We start from the raw sequence: 20,874 nt of genomic DNA on the forward strand, positions 1-20,874 counted from the left end.
ATATACATAGGAATAAGTTACAATAATTAGATTAAAGTATAAGAATTTAAATATAAGACTTGCATATATAAAAAAAAAAAAAAAAAAGATTGTTTTATAAACAATATTTTTTGTACAATTTGAATGTAACTTATTGTCACCTATAGGCTTGATCCAAACTTTTGTTGTCTTCACTAAAATTTGTCCATGAAAAAACACATGAAGATATATTTTAACATTAAGAATTGTTTGTCCTTGTGCTTTGTTAATCTTTGTTAATTGTCATTGCAAAGCATAAATGAATGAGAAATTGTTTTCTAACTTGAATGAATATCCATTGTCATTTGGTGGGCTTAATGGTATTTGTGGAAGAAAAAACTTGTTTTCCTACATGATCACCCATTGCTATTTCAGCATGTATAATATTTTTGCTAAATGATCGATATACCAATCTTGTTCCATTATACAATTCATTGGATGGATCTAAATTTCTCAATAACAACGTTGATAGAAAAAAAAATCAATTAAACCTTTTATATGTTACGGAAACTTTTCAATTTTCAAGTCTTTAAATTTATATTATTGTTAATTAAAATTAATAAGATATTTAACTCGTAACTAATTTTTAAAATGTAAATGAAAAACCATTTGTATTCCAACTCTTCACATCATATACTTTAATTCCACTAAACTTAAGTATAATTAATTAAAAAAATAGTGGGTAAATGAAAAATCATTTGCATTCAACTTTTCATATTGTGCATACTTTAACTCCACTAATGGAAGTAAAATTAATTCAAAGAGTAGTAGGAGAGGGTGTGCCTTTTATAATTCTAAAAAAATTAAAATTAAAAGTGAATTTACAATAAAATCAAATAGTGATTTGGAATATAGAACTAAACTCAAAGGTATAATGGAGAGAAAAAAAAATCATATCGAAGCTTTTATATATACTATAAATATAAGTATAGATATAGATATAGATTATTTTTTGTTTCACTTGTTTCTTCGATTAAAATTTGAATCAGAGGTCTGAAATTTAAAAACATTAATACTTTATTTTATTTTAAAATTCTTATATGTTTCTTATTATTAATTTTTCCCTCGTGTATAATTAAACAAATAAATAAAAATAAAAATTTGAATAAATAAATAAATTTTGGAATGATAAATTTTGGACCAATTACAGATTGTTATATCATTTTTTTAATTTATCCAAAAAAATACAAATAATGAAATTTTGGATTAATTAAAAATTAGCATGTGCCTAAATTGAAATTAAAAACATAATTTGACAAATTTTAATAATGTCACGTGTTTTTATTATGATCGATGGATCAAATAAATTATTTTAAAAAATATTTAGGTGTATTATAATTTGGGTCCATGTTCATTTTAATTTTTTTTGTATTAATATTTGGGTCAGAAAAAAGAAATATGCTTAATTTGGCCTAAAAGTCAATCAAATCCAAGATGCAATTAATTGACCCCAAGGGTCAAGCTCATGGACCAAGTCTATGCCCACCGACCTACACCCAAAGAACTCCATAAATAAAGAAATTCTTTGATATTTGAAGAAATCTAAGACATTTAGAGAAACTATAAGAATAATTCTCTCAACACAATTAGAAAATCGATCTTTAAAAACAAACAATTTAGTAAGACTTTAACTTAAAAAACATCTACGTGTTTCGATTCCTCAAATCAAGTGCATGTATTAACTGAGAGGGGTCAAAGGATCAAGTATTAGTTATTAAACCACATCCACATAAATCAACATAAAAACAAAGTTCAACTGTAGAAAACATGTTTCCTCGAAAACCTCGTGATAATATATAACGTTATAATTTGCAAATGAAAGGAAAAAAAATAAAAAAAGTAACTAAAATAAAATTGAAAGAAAAACAAAAACAAAATAAATAAAAACAACAAATTAAAGAGAGAGAATAAAAAACAAAATAAAAGAAGTTCGAGGAAATTAAACTCATCCTCACACCCAAATTGATGTTAAACAACGACCACCACATCAAATACCTATTTCTGATCTATTATTGTATCTCATTTTTATTACAAGAGAATAATGTTCCAATTTTTTTAAAAAAAATCTTTGAAATTATTCATTTATCCAAAAACATGAAGTAAGTAGATGGAGACAAATTTAATTATATAACATCTACTACTTATTCTCACTTTTAGATTTGAAATATATACGAAGAATGCTCAACAAGTAAAAATGAATATTAATTGAAAAGGATACCATCTTAAATTATCAATTAATTAAAAAGTTTAAGTTAGTCGATAGAGAAAGTTTAATTATATATCTATTAATTGAAATTTTTTTGAAAAACGTTAAAGATGGGAAAATATATATATATATATATATATATCCTTCATACAGTGATTTTGGCAATGAAGCATAGATATTTTGTTTTATTATTATTACTATTATTTTATGGATAAGAAATTAATTAAAAATTGGATTTGGGCTACTTAATGGACATATTGTGTTCTCTTAATTATGGGCTCACAAATCATTATAAGAGTGTGTGCTCTATTGGGTCGTTATTAATTGAGTTATGTGAATTTTTCAAATCGATTCCACGCTGGAAATATACAAAACGCCAAAAAAAACACAATCAAATACGCTAGAAGGAGGGCTTGAACCTCCGACCTTGTGGTTAACAGCCACACGCTCTAACCAACTGAGCTATTCCAGCTTGTTGGTATATAAAATTTCTCTAACTAATACAGTACCAAATACATGGCCATAAGTAAACAAAGGATGCCATCAATAGAGCTTTCGGTTGCCGCAGGCGTCGGGTCGATGTCTTCGATGATTATAAGACGTTTGAAGGTTCCCACAGGGTCATTCCTGGTCCGCCTTCTTCCTGCCATATCAACCCATAATTTCTTAGAGCTCTGATATACTGACTGGTGTATACCAATGGAGAGAATTTTATTGAATATCAAATGTTGTAAATACTAGAAGACAAGTAGAAACAAACTAATTATAATCCTAATAAATAATTAAAAGAAACTTAATCCTAGTCTAATTAATAAAAGAAACTAATCCTAATCCTAATAAACCAAAATAAAAATAATCATAATTCTAAACTTAACAAATTAAGGATTCAACCATATTACCTTGTTCCTAAATACATCAGGCAGTGGGAGTTTTTCCCAACAAAAGAGACCTTGATCACAATCTCTTATAAAATACATGATTACTCCTCTTATTATTGGAAATTGACGTTGATAGGAAGCTTTCCAACATTTCTTTAATTGTTACGCATTCACATGTATAAATGCATGATTCGTATATAGTTTAATTAACTTCCCCAGGAAGAAACATAAATTCCTGAGCATGGTTTGCCACATAGAGATTATTATGACAAATTTTAACATGGCACACAAAAGCCCAACAGAGGAAGAGATCGGAAATGGCAGATTGAGTTTCATATGTGAAACTGAAAGACCTACAAGCAAGCATACAACTCCACAAGAACACATATCGAGCTAGGAAAAGAGTTGAGTGTGACGATTACACAACACCGGATCCCGTCTAGCTATTTGTTTAACAAATACTCACTGGCAAAAGCATTGGGGAAGAAGTTTCAGTGACATGAAACATCTAGCAAATATATATAGCTATTGCCCCCACCTTCTTCCTTTGATAGGAAGCATCACAAATGTACCATACTTTTTGACCCATCTCTTCGTTCAAAGTCTTGCATCATATTATTACTATTACGCTTAATGTACTATTTAAAATTTTTTGAACCTTTTACCTCAGCTTGAGTTATGCTCAAATTTGTTGATCTATATATATTTTTATTCCTAATCTTTTAATTAATATTTCCTCACTTTTTAAAAAAAATTAAAAATTAAAAATTAAAAATGATTCTAGTCAAACTCTAAGATAAAAAACAAGTATATGTAAACTACTTTCTTGTTCTAAAACTTAATTTGGTTTAAAATAAAGTAGACATCGAAGCTTAGAAACTTTTCACGTTTTTAAGGTTAAACAACACTTTTATTTTTTTCATTTAAGGACAAAAGTTTCTATGACTATGAAACAAAATAGGTAGGAACAATATTTAAGGACAATCTAAAAAAAATAGTTTACCCACTTGTAATTTAACCTTTATTTTTGCACAAGTTTGAGTAAAATTTTAATTGATTTTTCATTTATTTCTTCTTCGCCTAAAAAGTGAATTTAAGTTCCAACATGTATTCATATGTGTTTTTCCTTTTGAATATGTAACTAAAGCTGATTTTATATAGGATATCATCATGCAATTGGCTCGCAGAATCATATCATTTTTGTTTGACTTTTTTCTTCATGGGGAGTGGGAGATAAATTAAGTTTGATTGTCATTTGATTCTTACATTTGATTTCATTTTGCAATAGTTATACTAATTTCACAATAATACCTAAGTTGTGTATGATACTTGTATAAAATTCTCACTTCAAAAGTTTAAAAAGTATGTGTTATATGAAAAATTAAAATTTGGCTAACTAACTCATGTTACGTCATCACAATGAAAGGCTTGTGAAAATTGTAAATTAGATTGGATTGAAGTAATTAAAATTTCTCGAGTTCGATCTAATTCAGGTGAAAATTTGGCTAAATAAAAGATTGGACCCAAACTCAAGCCGAACAAACAACTTGGGCCTAGACTTATATATAATGCCAAGGGATGAAACTCTTATAAAATACTGGTGTTGCATACCTTTTCATTTTAAAAAAAATGTGTTGGAAGAATTGAAAGTCTACCCTCTCTGAAAGATTTAAAGTTCTAGAGATTGAAGCTCTAAGAAACCTGTAGAATATAACTTGTTCCAAACTCTGAAAAATTGAAGCACACAAGCTCTTAGGTTTTGAAGGGTAAAGTTTTAAAGCTTCTAAAGATCTGAAGTTCATATGATCCAAGTTTTGAAGATTTGAAGAATATAACTTTTCTAAAGTTTTTAAAACCGATCCAAGATGATCCATAAGTCTGAGGTCGATCCAAGTTATTTAACAAGATCAACAAATAGAAAGAGACTAATCATCTAGAAAAGATATCAACAAGCTAACCTAAAAACCAAGATCATCTAAGAAGATTAAACGAGCTTAAATATTAAAGCTTAGTTTCTTAGAGAAAGCATCAAAAGATTATGTATCAAAGACAATGATACTCCACTATATTGAAATTAATCAAATACAAAGTTAAAATTCCATGAATTAAATTTATCAAAAAAATCTCGCCAAACAAATTGTACACATAATACTAAAATTAATACAAAATATAAAGTCAAAGTTTCACGAATTAAACTTATTCAAAAATATAATTTCGTTGAACGAAATATTAAAAAGATAATAAAAAGAATTCAAAAGAATTACTTGAAATCAATTTCTTAAATTTTTACCATATGAATTGATTACAGTTTTAATATTTTTCCAAATCCCGACAAATGCAATATACACAATAAGCATAATATGCAATTTAGGGTCCGTTTGGATTGCCTACGAAAAAATGTTTTTTTTAATAATACATTTTTTTTAAAATATTTTTTGTAAAATGAGTTTAAAATCTAAATACTCACATGTCTGGTTTGACCTCTTTATAAATGTTTATATACAAAATTGTGTTTGCTTTAGTTTATATTTATGAACAAATTTCATAAAAAAAATACACAAATTTTAAATCTTTTTTTCATAAATATATTTTAAAATTAATTGTACGTTACCTTGAAATTATTAATTTTTTAGTTACTTGAAACTAAACATTAATTTCATTTTTTGTATTAATTTCTTTTGAAAAATTCAATTGTAAAAGCACAAATATCTTGAAATGTAAATATATAATCATAAAAAAAATTGATTTCCAGCAACAAAATATAAATAAGATAAATAATTTTTTCGAGACAATATAATATCAATTAAACAAAAAGATGTGCAATTTGATCACGTTCTTCATTCATTTTTATTTCACGAACCGAATGATCATGTTCTTCATTGACATCCTCATTATTTCTTTCACAGATGTTAAGTCGAAATAAATTTGACTGAGAGAGAAACATTTGTTAATCTCTATATTTAAATGTGTGTTCATATACATTAAAAAAAATCAAAGTATTTAAAAATAGAAAGAAAAACAAAAAGAACGACAAAGTAAAAGATAGATAGTAAAAAAGAATAGAAAAAATAAAGGAAGAAAAAATAGATATTTGGAAGGGATTTCTCATTAAACATAAAATAAAAATTTATTCTAAAATTTGGTTGCATGTGTTTTCTCTAAAATGATTTATTTCATAATCTTATTTTTTCAAAAATTATTTCAAATGAATGTCAAACACCTCAATTTATCTTAAAATTAATTATTTTAAAAATTAAACACTTCAAAAATCAATCCAAATACACCTTTAGTTGTGAAGCCAACATAACTTTGCAATAATTAACATGGTTAAATATTTTGTGTATTTTATTGCTTTTTAAAATTTCCTTTATGTTTTCCCTCTACCCCTCTTTTGCACTAAAAAAAAATAGTTTAACGAATTTTTTTTAAACACATTTTTAATTCAATATTATAAAATATTAGTTATTTATGGTATAATTGTTAGAATGGAAAGATATAAAAAATAACATATAAAATAAAGACATTTTTTAAATTGCACTAGAACATTGAAACTATTTATAAAATATAATAAAATTCATCAAACTCTCTTTGTAGCTCATTTAAACCTTTTGCTATATTATGTAAATATAGTTTTACTTGTTGTGGTGTATAACAATTTCTCATATAAAAATATAGGAAAAATATTATTTTTCAAATTTAATCTACTTCTACGAAAGAATGAACTAAGTTCCGATAAAAAAAAAAAAACTTTCATTAGAAAACAACTCATTTTAACCATTAGATAACAAATGAAAAGTTGAAACGCCAAAATTCTATAAATTTCAAGTCTTCAACCTCAATTCTAATAATGTACAAGTTTAAGTGATCTAAAACTTTTTTTATCTCTCAAACTAATATGCATAAATTCGATTAGGTTACGTGGTTGACAAGATAAGATAACTAAAATACAATCATTTGTATAATGATAAAAAGATTCTAACTTTAAATTGAAATGACATGCAATTACCTTGAACACTTAAATTAGTACTAAGAAAGTTTGCACTTCTAAGCCAACAGGTACCCGTATGTATCTTTGGACAAGAAATCTCGAGTTGAAATCTTCTCACCTCTACGTTCAATACAATACTTTTCCAAAAAAAAAAAAAAAAAAAGGTGTTTACACCTCTAACAAGTGATATATAATTTACACATTATAATAATCAAGTCGAACCTAAATCGAAAAGATACTTAATTTTCGAACCTTTTGAAACATCTCACGTGTAGAAATATTTAATATTTTTCATGAATTATTTTAGAGAAAAGATTAAAGACAAATAAAAAATGGAAAGCATAGTGCCCATGAAACAAGGAAAAAGATGGAAGAAGGAAAAGATTGGTGTTTATTTAAGTTCAATGGTCTCCTCGATCATCATTCACTCTTCAAACCTCTTTCCTTAATTATTTTGTCATAAAAAAGTCCCACATTACACATATACCAAACCAAAAATATTTCCAATATAATTCCCCCCTAACATTTAATTTTTAGTCTTCAGTTCTAAATTTATTATAACCATAATTTCATTCCTTTGAATTAACATCTTTCTAGGTGGCTTCATCTCTTGAATAATTTGGTTATGATTATTATTATTATTTAAAGTTTTTAGTCTATGACATCATTTGAAGTTTCGAAGTTCAATGAGTTGGATCTCCATCTCATAATTATTTAACGTAAAAAAAACTACCTTTTATATGTTGATTTATTTTTAATATAATTTCATTTGTCACATAACAATATTAAACCATTCCCTATATTTGAGAAATTATCTTTAATTGTATTTGTAATTGTCCCAAACACATGATAAAAGTTGTCCCATAAACTAACACGGATTCTTTTAGTATGATGTTGTTTACACTCACATGCATCATTGAAAAATTCCAAGAAGATTATCTAGCATAAAATTGTTCCAAGCTAAGCAAACTTAACTTTTGAGTTCCTATGATTGAGCTATCGAAAAGGAATGTACACCTTGTTGGTATATATAGTAATTTTCAAATTCTTTTAAGACTTTCTTAACCTAATTACTTTCATATCCTCAGAACTTTTTTAACGTGATATAGTTCATTCATCTCTAATCTCCTAAACTCGGGGCGTTACAATGAAATGGTTGATTTGAATTTTTTTATAAATAAAAATAAGTTTTAAATTAGACTAATTCCAAATATAGTAAAATGAACCAAAATATTTACGATATATAAAAAAATAATACAATCTATAGTAGTTTGTCGTGGTTTTTTATAGATATATTCTGATATTTTGTTATATTTGTAAATATTTTAAAAATATTGTCAAAAGTTGAACTTTTAATTTTAAAAAAATGGAGAATAGAAGAAAAACAAGTATGATAATTAAATAAAGAAATTAGGGAAACTTAATTAGTGGGTTGCATGTTCACTATGCAATGAACCATTGAGAAAACAAAAAAGAGATTCCAAACAACACATTCAACAAACACATGAATTCCATATTTTAAGCTGATATCTCTCATCATCATTCTCATACACTCTCAACATTATAATTTTTTTTTAATTAAAATACACTCTATATATATTTGAGTATGGATTTAATTATAACGAAAATTAAACAATATTTTAATGGAAATGTATAGTTGTTTATTAGTTGTTCCATTTTCCCATCATTAATTCCACATTGGGGTTTTGATGGATTGATAATTAAATGCAATTGGAAAAAGGCTAGGTGTGTAGTTTTAGGCTTTATCAAGTAAAAATGAAAATGGGAGAAGTGGGTTCAAATTAGGTCCCCTATATATCATTAATAATTCTACATTTTTATCATTGTCTCACACACACACACACACATATATTAGCTGCCTAGTAATTTTAGTATGGTGTACTTTTTAGTTTAGTGTTAAAATAGCACCATTTTGAGAAAAAAAAAAAAAACAAGTTTTATATATATATATATTCTTTTGAAATGTGTTTTTAAGTACAACTTGGGTGGGAGATCTAAATCCGAGACTTTTTGTCCTTGAAAACAAATCGATGACAGTTAAGCTAAATTCATGTTGGCAAAATATTATATTTATAGTGTAAAAACATTAGTTTTTGTTTTATATTTTTATTATTTTATTGCAACTTAATGAAATTATATGTACATGAAATCTTTGTTTTCTTTTATTTTCATTTTCATAAGCCATCCTTAAAAATTTAAGTAATTTCTTAGAAATTTAAAAAACATTTAAATCACTCAAATATAAATTTATAATTTTAATTATAAAACATAAAAATGAACTAAATGTTTTTTTTAAGAAGATATCACGAAGGTTGTTCATGCTAAAAGAATTGAATGAATGACATTTAATGTTATAATTTTAAATTTACATTTGAATCAAAAAATTTTAAATTGTTAAATCTTGAACTTTATAAAAAAAAATTAATATTTAACATAAATTGAGAAAATTAATTAAGCATTTTATTGTTAATTTAAATGTCAAATGTAGTTTCAATATCCTATATATAAAATAGAAAAGGTTATTTAATTCTAAAAAGTGAACTTATAAAAATGAAAATAAAGTACAAAAAAGAATAAAAAAGAGATGAAATGAAAATAAATGAAAACGTTTTCATGTATATATAAATTTATTGAGTTGTAATAAAATAATAAAAATATAAAACAAAAAATAGTGTTTTAGTCTTTTCTCAACTTAAAAAGGTTCAAAAAAGGTATTTTTATTAGTCTTAATAAAACAAAAAATCCACACTATTTTTGCAAATAGTTTTCATACCACTTGTTTTTTTTGTTCAAATGTTTTCCAAAAATAATAAAAATAATAATTCACTGAAATTGGGGGAAGTAAATTAATAAATAGTAAATAGAGAAACTTACCTATATCTAACAAAATATCAAATTATTTTCGATGTTACTTCAAAAAAATTAGTCATTTTTTAAATATTTTAAATTTATCCTTTCATCTTTTTCTCTTTATCGAAATCGTCTTCTTCCTCTGTAAATTTTTTCACCTTTTTCCTCCTGGGATTTCTTTCGTTGTTTTTCTTCTTCTTCTTTTTTTTTTTTTTTTGCGATTTCTTTCTACAATAATTTCTTATTTTTCAATTCTATTTTACGTCATTAAATCTTTCCATCGTCTTTCTTCTTTTTTCTTTTTTTTTCAATGCAATTTCTTTCCATCGTCTTTCTTTTTTTCTGATTTTGCGATTTCTTTCAATCGTCTTTTCTTTTTTTTTTTATTCTTTTTTACATCGTTTAATATTTTCATTGTCTTTCTTCTTTTCTGATTCCTTTTTACGTCGTTTAATCTTTCCATCGTCTTTCTTTTTTCCTCTAAATGACCGTGTACAAAAGAATAGCAAATCTAAAAAATCGTGTATAAAAATTCTTGAAAAAAATCATTTAGACTGGAGTAGCCAAATGTAAACGATTGTGTAAAAAAATAAATAGATAAATCTAAACGATCGTGTACCAAAAGAATTAAAAAAATCATTTAGCCAAATCTAAACGATCGTTTAGCCAAATCTAAACGATCGTGTAGACAAATCTAAACGATCGTGTAGACAAATCTAAACGATGTGCAGACAAATCTAAACAATCGTATAAAAAAAAATAAACGATCGTGTAGCAAAAGAATTTTAAAAAATTGTTTAGCCAAATCTAAAAACGATCGTGTAACCAAATTTAAAAGTAACCAAATTAAACGATCGTATAACCAAATTAAACGATAGAATTGAAAACATAAATTGTAGCCATATCTAAAGGATCGTGTACCAAATAATAGCCAAATATAAACGATCGCAAATATATTACGCGCGTGTTGTTGACGACGTAGTTGACAGGACATTTTCGGTATTTTACATCTGTGGGCTTTTTCCATTTTCGAAATTGTAAATAATTTACCGCTTTTTTATATTTTTAAAAAGACCCCTAGTAAATATGAAAATTATACAAATAGAAGTGAATGGATATTAAAAAAAGTCGGGTTTAAATTTATTAGATTAGTTTGTTAACCCTTTTTTGGTTTTGAAAATCAAGTCAAATTCATTTTTATTTCTTATAAGTATTTGCATCATTTTAAGTACCATAATTGAATTTTTAGCCAAATTTTATAAACAAAAACATATTTTTAAAGGCTACTTTTTTTGTTTTCAAAAATTCACTTGTTTTTTTTTTTCCAAAATATCAACAAAAAATAGATAAAAATTTGGGAGGGAAGGGTACCTATAGGCTTAACATTTTTAAAATAAAAAAATAAAATCGAGTAAAAAATAGAGTTATTTCTCTCGAATGTTTAAAAGTTAATCTAAAGCAAGTAAATTAAATATATCATTCTAAACAATTATTTAAAATTATTTAAATGACAAAATTTCTATAAACATAACAAAATATCACAACCTGTTTGTGATAGATTAAGATAAACACTACTATCTATACCTATCATAAAATAAATAGATACAAAAAATATTTTATTTTAGTATATTGCAGTCTACCATAAATAGATGGTGATATTTTTATATATATATCTTATAAATACTTTTTTTTTACTCATTTTGCTATATTTTAAAACAATACAAAATTAAGGATGGAGCTATTTTAATTATTATATCTAAAACACAATCCTTTAATATTATTTAGCAAGACACTCTAATCTATTTTTTAAAATTTAATTCCAGAAGAAGTTAGTGAACACTAAGTTTACTTCACTTCTATTCATTTCATTGTTTGATTATTTCATAAGCACAACAATACTAAATTAAAAAAGATATATAAGTTATTAAATGTATTAATTTCATGGCATATTTAGGTTTAGAATCTCATTTTGATAATACCAATATATTTGGTGAAACATCTCTATATATTGTTTAATTATTTTGTATTAAATAATATAAAATCGCTTTGTCACGTTGTATCTACATTTTCAAATGATCAATTCGATCTCCTTTACAATGTTGTTAAAATTAAAATATTTACGGATAGCAAAATATCATAGTCTATATGTGGAATAGACTATTATCTGGGTCTACCACTCTCTATTCTATATAGATTCGACCCTTTCGCCCATAAATTGTTAAAATAATATTACAATTATGATAGCAGTTACAATTACAATTCTAAGTTTTAAAATTGACAAAATTAAGCCCAAAGTGTTAAAACTAGACTCTCAAATTTATCGTAGTAGTTATAGAAAATGAATCCCTAAGTGATAAAATTTAGCTTTCAACACTAGTATAAGTTCGAGAATTCAATTGTTACAATTAGAAGATTAAGGATATAATTACACCTACCATCATATTCTTGACCTATTTATTAAAAAATATTTTAAAAAATAAGGTAATTCGTAAATTGTTATTTGCAAACGTAGGAGCGTTTTCGTGTCATATTCATTTCGTAGTGAATCAATACTCTTTTTATATTATTTTTCTTACTCTTTAAAGAGATGGAATACTTTAATTTTTTAATTTTGTTGCTTTTTTTTTTTTTTTATCTCAATTCAACTTTGCACTATTTTCTTCTCATTAAATTCATTTTTGTTTTAATCTTTTCTATCTTCGTTATCTAATTGTGTTGGATATGTATTTTTTTACTTTTTTTTTTTTTGCTTTATAATTTTTTTTAAATTTTTTTTTATCTTTACAAATTTTGAATCTGGTAAAGAAAATAAAGTTGTTTTAAAGTAACAGCTCGTGATTAAATCAACAAATTTATTTCTCTATTAAAAAAATAGACATTTCTTTGTAAAAATCAATTATAAATTATTTTTACTAATCAAAATATCATGTAAACAAATGAGAAGTAACCGGTAGTTTGACCTTTATTTTACTACAATAAAATTATTTACAATCGAATGGTTAAAACTTAAAATGGCTAATTCCCCTTCCAATATTTTCAATTACTAATGATCATCTCTAACAATCAATTTCAATGACCATCTTTGACCCTTTGACAAAAGTAAGCAATTTAAGAAATTTGTTGTTGACTTTTTTGTTGAAATTGAAAGTTGGGATTGTGTGGAATCATTGGAAATATTGGAGGGATGAACTGGTTATTTTAAGTTTTAACCACTGGTCTAAATAATTTTACGATAGCAAAATGTTAAAATAATTAGTATTTCTCATACATACATATATATATATATGTATGTATGTATATTAGAATTCTATGGAAAGATAAAAAAGAACTATAAAGGAAAAGATGTATAAAAGATAAAATAAAAAAATAAAAATGTAAAATAAACCATTAAATAACAATCATGTAAAAACTTAAAACAAAGAACAATCAATTTGAGGGGAAAAAAGTGGAAAGTACGATTGAATAAAAGAAGAAAGATAAAAAGAAAGAACAATCAACAAAACAAGAGAACAATCCTATTTTTGCAAATGATTTGAAAATCACCTTATTTTTATATAAATATTTTTTTAAAACTACCCTAAAATGACACTAAATCCATCTACAAATATTGAGTTACAATGAAGAAAAATCCAAGCTTTATTAATTAAAGATGTGAACTTTTTTGTTTGTTTTTTAAATAAATTTACACCTATAGTCAACTAAAGATTAAATTGGCATAGATGAATAAATGGAAAAACAGAAAGCATAGGGCAGAGGGCAGAGGAAGAAGGGAAGACATGGACTGAAGCAAGAAAAGAACAAGTCATGAACAACCCACCTAATATATTCACTGCCTAATTATTACCCATCATTAATACTTGCTTTTTCCTTTCCATTCTTGTTTGGTTGAGTTTCTTGTAAAATAAAAATCCCCTAAAATTTTTGCTTTCGGTTTCTATCAATTAATCCTTCCATCCACAATCCTCAATTCTTTTGTGTTGTAAATACTCACTCCTTTGTTTTTAGCAAATTTTCGTTACAACGTTTCTCTTCTCAAACCGTCACTACCCTTTATCCTTACCGTCTTCTTTTTCTCTCTTTCTTTGTTTCTTTCTTTTAACCCCATTTCCCCCATTTTCTTCATTTGGACTGATCTTTACTCCGACAAGGGGAAGGTTTTCAATCCCCATTTTTCTGCCTTCGATTCTTTTCTGCTTCCATTTTTATTGGATGTTGATCACTTTTTGGATGAAGCAGGAGAAAATCGAAGGTTTCTATTGGTAATTGTGGTTCTATTCTTTCGAAACCGTAAGTGGGGTTTTCAGTTTTCGATTATTTGATTCATATCTGAATTGGGTTTTGACGATTGAAGATTCTTATTGAAGAATTTCGAATTGGGATTCGTCGGTTTTTTGTCGAATTTGAGAGTGGAGAGATATTCTTTATGAAATTGTAATTCTCTTTTCTTCTCTTTGGTATTTTACCTTGGCATTTCCTTAGCCGGCTGATTCCTCGTCTTCCTCTTCATTTTTAGGGGATTATCTAAGATTGTTTATATATTGAATTTCTAGCTTGCTGCGACCAATCAATTAGGTTGTATATTTCTGTGAATTTGGTTGGATTAGCTTGTAAATCCTTTTGATAATTTTTATTGGACATACAAAACTTTAGGTGAGAGTGTTAAGTAGAAAGGTGGTCTTTTGGGCTTTGATATAATTTTAGGTTGCGAGTGAAATCTTTGGGGGAAAAAATGAAATTTCTAAGCATGGTTGGGAACTCCTTTGGATGTTCTGCTTCTGGGGAACGTTTAGTTTCAGCTGCAAGAGATGGAGACTTGCAAGAAGCTAAGGCTTTATTGGAATACAATCCTCGTTTGGCGAGGTATTCGACTTTTGGTGTACGAAATTCCCCTCTCCATTACTCTGCAGCTCATGGCCATCATGAGGTATTTTCCTTCTCTCTTGAAGAGATTGATCTTTCTCTTCAACTTAGAGTTGCCATTTTCCAAATGTACCTCTGATGGTGACTCAACTTACTTGCATATACTTTTGCAGATTGTCTCCCTCTTGCTTGAATCTGGGGTCGAGATCAATCTTCGGAATTACCGGGGTCAGGTACGAGTTGGAATGTTATTTGTTACTCTCTGTTTTCAGTTTTTCCATTTGCTTCATTCCTCTATGTAATCTTTCGTTTTGTCCATCAATGAGTACCAAAACTATGATTGGATTATACCCTTCGTTATGTATGAGTTATTTGGTTCTTTTATATACAACAACATGCGAGTTATTTTGAACCTTTGATATATTTTGGTTGATAATATAATGTCTTAATCAGTTGAGCTATGATAAAGTTTGTTATGTACGCTATTTTGTTAAGTGTTCAAAATTTGTAATTTTTAGTTCTCATCGACAGACTGCTTTGATGCAAGCTTGTCAACATGGTCACTGGGAGGTTGTTCAGACTCTTATGCTTTTTAAAGCCAACGTGAGCTACCTCCCTTAGCCTTAATTCCACAAGTTCTATTTCTCTATGAAAGTAGTTTATGGGACATTTTTGATAATGCTGTCATGCATTTCTTTGGGAGACATCAGATTCACAGAGCAGATTATTTGAACGGAGGTACTGCTCTTCACTTGGCGGCTCTGAATGGTCATTCTCGGTGCATCCGACTTCTGCTTGCTGATTATGTACCCAGTACACCAAAATTTTGGAATATGTTAAATGGTATTTCCAACAATGGAGAACCAGTTTCTAAGTTTGAGTTCAGGTATTGTTGTTTGAATCTAATCCTTGTCAGTTGTAAACGTGTTTTATTATGATACATCAAGTCATCGATATGTTTTCCTGCTTCTCGTCCATCAGTGCTTTGAAGGAGGTAGTTAACAGAACATCAGATGGAGGCATCACAGCACTGCATATGGCAGCGCTAAATGGGCACGTTGATAGTTTGCAATTACTTTTGGACTTGGGTGCCTCTGCTTTTCAGGTTACTGTGGAAGATGGAACCACCATCGATTTAATAGGTAACTCCCTCATTAGTTCCTGTTTTTGTTTCCCTTGTGTGTTTATAGTGAATATGAGTTGCTCTATTTTTAGAACTCAAGGACACAATAGTACAACCTATAGAACAAATCCTATTCAAGTAAAGTCGTAATATGAGTTGTGCTTATGAAGGTGTTAATTGAGCATCTTTTTTATTTTTCATTATTTTTGTTTTCTTGTTTCTCATTACTGAGAAGTCGAAAGCTGTTCAAGTATGTCAGCTTCATTAGTTTTAACTATGTTCTATTAGACACTAATGTGAATAAAGATTCATTGCATGTCACTGTCCTAAATTCATGAGATGTGGTCGGCTCTGTACCTTGCTGCCAAAAAATTTACATTGTGAGCGTAGGAATTCAAACGTTTAATCTTTTGGTTGAGGACAAATACTTTAGTCAGTTGAACTATGTTCAAGTTGGCATCAAAGTTTACAATTTAATTTGCTTAGATTAATTCTTATAAACTATTGTTATTTTACATATAGAATTGTGTATCACTATATTTTGGGGTTGGTTATGTTCTTTCCGATTAAACATGTTCATTGGCCATGCTTTTCTTTCTACAGAGCTTGCCAGCTAGGATTAGTTTGTTAGAAGCTGCAAGAGATTGAATTTCGAGGCTTTCTTCTTAAGTTTGAATTTATTTCCCTAAAGATGATTATGTTTTTATATATAGGTGCAGGAAGCACTGCTCTTCATTATGCTGCATGTGGCGGAAATGCCCAATGCTGTCAAGTAAGATCTGTTTTGAAGACTAAAGGAAAATGATATGAACTTTTCACAATTCGGACCCATATTTGTACATGGGACATGAAATGATAGTTTGTATGGTATGGTTTCAGATGTTGATTGCTAGGGGGGCCGATCTTACTGCACAAAATGCGAATGGGTATGCTTCTCTCAAGTATTCATATTCAAATGCTGTTAATTTCAATCTTGCTGAAGGTCCAATCCTTTTATAAAATATGGATGTGTAGTTTGTCTGGTTTATGCATCTCGTAGCAATTAGTTTCTTGGGTTGGTTTTTGTTTTGATTTTTTTATTATTCCCATTCTTGAAGAAAAGACATCCCATGATTTACATCGTATGGTAATTATTCATGTGTTGATTTTTATTTTAGTTTACTTTTCTTTTTTGTAATCTGATTCCGTGTTTGTTAATTTGAGATCACGATTTTCCATGCTTAATACCTATAACCCAAATTAAATCATCATGATTCTTTTTTGGAGTTTCATATAGTTCTATTTGTCTTACCCAATAAACTTGAAGTTGTCAGATCATCCTATGTTACTTTTATCTTATTGAAGATGGACTCCCCTGATGGTTGCTCGTTCATGGCATCGAGACTGGCTTGAGGAAATTCTTAGCAGAGAAGCAGGAGCAGTAGCGACAAATCTTGTCCCTTCACCATATTTGACTCTTCCCCTTATGAGCATTGTTAGAATTGCTAGGTGAGTCATTCTTGGAATATATATATATATATATATATATATATATATATATATGTATGTATGTATGTATGTATGTATTTATGTTAAAATTAAAATATCTACCGCTGTCATTCTATACTCGTTGTTAATTTAATCTTCAGTGAAGTTTTGTTACCTTTCATAATCAGCAATCTTGTTTTAAACTTCAGTGCCTTTAGTTTATTCTTACTATTTTGGATTTTCTTAGCTCAGTCTAATATTTTGCAAATATGTTTGGAAGAAGATGCCTTTGTCCTGTTCTACAGTTCTAGTTTTCGCTTAGTTTTCGGTGTAGCTCATTTCAATGTATCCAATGCCCTACATTAAGCAATTCTTAATGTATGTTACAGCTCTTTTGATGCCATTTCCACTTTTAGTGTTTTCTTCTTCTTCTTCAATCGGTTTCAATTTGATAGAACGTTGTACAATAACTAACTTAAGATCCCCTGGAATTTTTTCAGAGAATGTGGATGGAGAAGTTGTGACTCTTTACTTACATGTCAAGATCCATGTGTAGTGTGTTTGGAGAGAGAATGCACAGTTGCTGCACAAGGTATCTTTTGATTAAGAAAAACAAGAAGAATTCATTTCAATAATTATCGTCTCATATCTATGATTTTATAGTTATAGCTGTGGGGGAATTTGAAGTCATTTTCATATCAAATTTGTCTACTTATATTCTGATATGCAGCAGAAGATGATCTATAAAGAGTGTTTCTCAGTTTTCAACTTCCAAACTTTGCTTGTGTTTTTTAGTTTCTTATAATTCATGAAGTGAACACACATTATCTCGAAACGATGCAGGTTGTGATCATGAGTTCTGCACTAGCTGTGCATTGTATCTCTGTTCCACAAACTGCACATCATCAGTTTCTCATGGTCCGTCTGGTTCAATTGCGTGCCCACTCTGCCGAAATGGCATAGTTTCATTCGTCAAACTTCCTGGAACAAAGCCAATTGCCAAAGAGATTACCAGAACAAGTTTATCTCTATCATTCTGCACTTGTTCTGGTGAGGCACCAGAGCCTCCCACATTAACCACCCCATTATGCAAGCCTGAGTTCACTTGTTCCCGAATCTCTCCACTCGGAGCATCGTTTCGATCCCTTAGCTGTCAGAGGTTTCCTTCAATGAAACTGAACTCCAATCTCTGTATGGGAGATCCCAACAGTAGTAGCTCCTCTTTGGTTCCTTGCAATGTTGACAGGAACATGAGGAACCATGTTGCGAGATGCTCAAGATCATCAGGTTTTCGAAGAACAACATCTGAAGGTAGGAGATCATGGCTATCTGCCTTGAATCAGTATGTAACAACTGGTAGTGGATGCTGAGAATCTTTGAATTTATTTTTCTCTCTTTAACCTTCATTTTTTTCCTTTTACTTTATTTTCAATTTTCAATGTCCATATACTTTACCCAAAAAAAGAGAAAAGATAAAAAGAAAAAAAGATAAAAGGACCATACCCTGGAACGATCCAATTATATAATCATCATTTTGATGGTGTGAAATATGTTCAACTCCATCAAGATTGAATTCGACCCCTTCTTTGGCCCTTGTAATAGAAAGAGAATGCTTGAGTTTTGGTGATTTTGATGGATGGTTTGTATATATTATGCAATGAAAAGTTCCAAAGTTTGTATTGGTAGAAAAGTCCAAATTTCTCCTCTTTATGCAGGGAATTTTGTTATGAACAGGATGTGGAAGTTAATAATTTATACAAGATGTATTTTTATTTATTATTATCTAGACACGAAACTTTTGTACACGTACAAGTTTAATGCTTATTGAACTGTACTCAATTTGGAGGGCGTTTTACCTTGATTGGTGGTTCAAAATGAAGTCATGTATGAGTTGTTTTCTTTTGCTGTATACTTTATGTATATGTCAAATTCGTAATTAGTTAGATTTTCCATAAAGACAAGTAGCTGTTACATTCAAATTAAGTGACTTGCGAAACTCATTAATCAATCATCAATTGAACTTACTCAAAGTAGCCTTCTTTAATAGACAATATAACAACCTTGATATTAAAGAGTAGAAATTAAAAACATTTAAACATCATGACTAAAAGTAAGCATATTAAGCTCAAGGAGGGATAAACAACTTTAGTGAAGATGGGAAGATTGAACAAGATAAAAGAAGAAAAACATAAAAAAGAAGAAACTTTAAACTACTAATTACGACACATAAAACTCTACAAGTCCTGCAAGGTCAAGAAAAAAATTAAAAAAAAAAAAGACTAAAAAATAATAAAAAAAAAATTCTCGTAAGCTCAGGTGAGATAACGCCAAAGAACATTAGATTCTAACAATGTCAAAATCTCGAAGAGTAGATATAGAGATAGAATATGCAAATATGAGCGTAGAAAATGAGGAAATGGTGGGAAAGAGGACCCATGGGAGGAGGAGTAGATGAGGAGCAAATAAGGAAAAGGAACAAGGAGAAGAAAAGACAGACATGGGAACAATGAAGTGATGTAAAATTGCAAGGGGAAAAGATGGAGATATGGTGGTGGTTGGCTGATGAAGGGGAAAAGGGAATTAGGGTTTTGTTTATATAAAGAAGAAAGGGAACAGGGAAATGGTTAAGAAGAGAGAGAGAGAGAGAGATGTGGAAAGTGACGTGACAAGAAAAAAAACTATGATAAGACAATGAGTTTTGTATCTTTTAGCTTCTCAATCACGTAATATTTGAAAAGAAATGAGGAAATTAAAGGAAGGGGATATTGAAAGAGGGAAGGAGCATGGGAACTTGGAGTTTTCAACAACTTTCTCTCAATGGGAACTTCTTACTTACTTTTAGTTTCAACCATGCAATTCAATTGAATCAAACCAAAATCTTGGTTTTAACATCATTCAAAACCTTTCTTCTCTTTCCTATCTTTCTAATAATGGATAAATTGTTTGTTAAATTATAAATTCGGTATTTTATGATCTTGAAAAAAAATTAGAATTTGATACTAATAGTTCTAAAAATTAGAATTTAATATCTATTATTTGGTAAAAACATTATTAATAATTTCAATGGTGTCCATTCATATGAATTTTTTTTCTAACTATATTGCTAAATTTTAATTTTCTCAAAACCACTTGGAAAGATTTAGGCGATATAGTTGATGATTATAAGTTGCATTGGAAATCGTAGAAAAGATAATTTCGAATTTAAATTCATAGAAAAATTTGATTTCTATAATTTGAGTATTTAGTTTAAACTAGAAGTTTAAGGTTGTACTCACTTATTTCATATTGTATAATGTGCAATTACGATTGACTTTCCAAATAAGTTATTGTCTTTGGCCTTAATCATGCTAGTTTCCATATATTTAATGTTTAATGCAATGCATGTTTAAACGGAGCAATTAGCAAGTAAAACACAGCAAAATCGAAGAATTCGTGCAAGAGCTGCACCACAACGAGGCAGTAG

General features: G+C 28.2%; 1 protein-coding gene and 1 non-coding gene across 3 annotated transcripts; one reads left to right on the forward strand and one right to left on the reverse strand.

The window, feature by feature from the left end:
- Positions 1 to 2,622: 2,622 nt before the first annotated feature.
- On the reverse strand, positions 2,623 to 2,696 carry TRNAN-GUU (transfer RNA asparagine (anticodon GUU)). Its single transcript has one exon. It is a non-coding gene; the product is annotated as a tRNA-Asn (tRNA).
- An 11,136-nt stretch (positions 2,697 to 13,832) lies between these two features.
- LOC103493384 (probable E3 ubiquitin-protein ligase XBOS32) lies at positions 13,833 to 19,101 on the forward strand. 2 transcript variants are annotated; one of them, XM_008454107.3, is made up of 10 exons: positions 13,833 to 14,885; positions 14,995 to 15,054; positions 15,353 to 15,424; positions 15,532 to 15,707; positions 15,803 to 15,963; positions 16,658 to 16,716; positions 16,824 to 16,870; positions 17,289 to 17,432; positions 17,912 to 18,003; positions 18,255 to 19,101. In XM_008454107.3, the coding sequence occupies exons 1-10, from the start codon at positions 14,691 to 14,693 to the stop codon at positions 18,779 to 18,781; spliced, it is 1,533 nt and encodes a 510-aa protein (XP_008452329.1). In that variant the 5' UTR covers positions 13,833 to 14,690; the 3' UTR covers positions 18,782 to 19,101. The 2 variants fall into 2 exon arrangements, with proteins under 2 accessions (XP_008452329.1, XP_050940572.1); XM_051084615.1 differs by having other exon boundaries at positions 13,921 to 14,885; positions 15,340 to 15,424.
- The last annotated feature ends 1,773 nt before the right edge of the window (positions 19,102 to 20,874 follow it).

Source organism: Cucumis melo, chromosome 5 (genome assembly GCF_025177605.1).
Source record: "Cucumis melo cultivar AY chromosome 5, USDA_Cmelo_AY_1.0, whole genome shotgun sequence".
In the NCBI taxonomy this organism is placed as follows: domain Eukaryota; kingdom Viridiplantae; phylum Streptophyta; class Magnoliopsida; order Cucurbitales; family Cucurbitaceae; genus Cucumis; species Cucumis melo.

Bases quoted from the DNA above. Each gene is read 5' to 3' on its own strand.
- LOC103493384 (XM_008454107.3), top strand. From the start codon at position 14,691: ATGAAATTTCTAAGCATGGTTGGGAACTCCTTTGGATGTTCTGCTTCT. The intron at 16,871-17,288 runs GTATGCTTCTCT...ATCTTATTGAAG, and splicing joins ACTGCACAAAATGCGAATGG to ATGGACTCCCCTGATGGTTG. The intron at 17,433-17,911 runs GTGAGTCATTCT...GAATTTTTTCAG, and splicing joins AGCATTGTTAGAATTGCTAG to AGAATGTGGATGGAGAAGTT.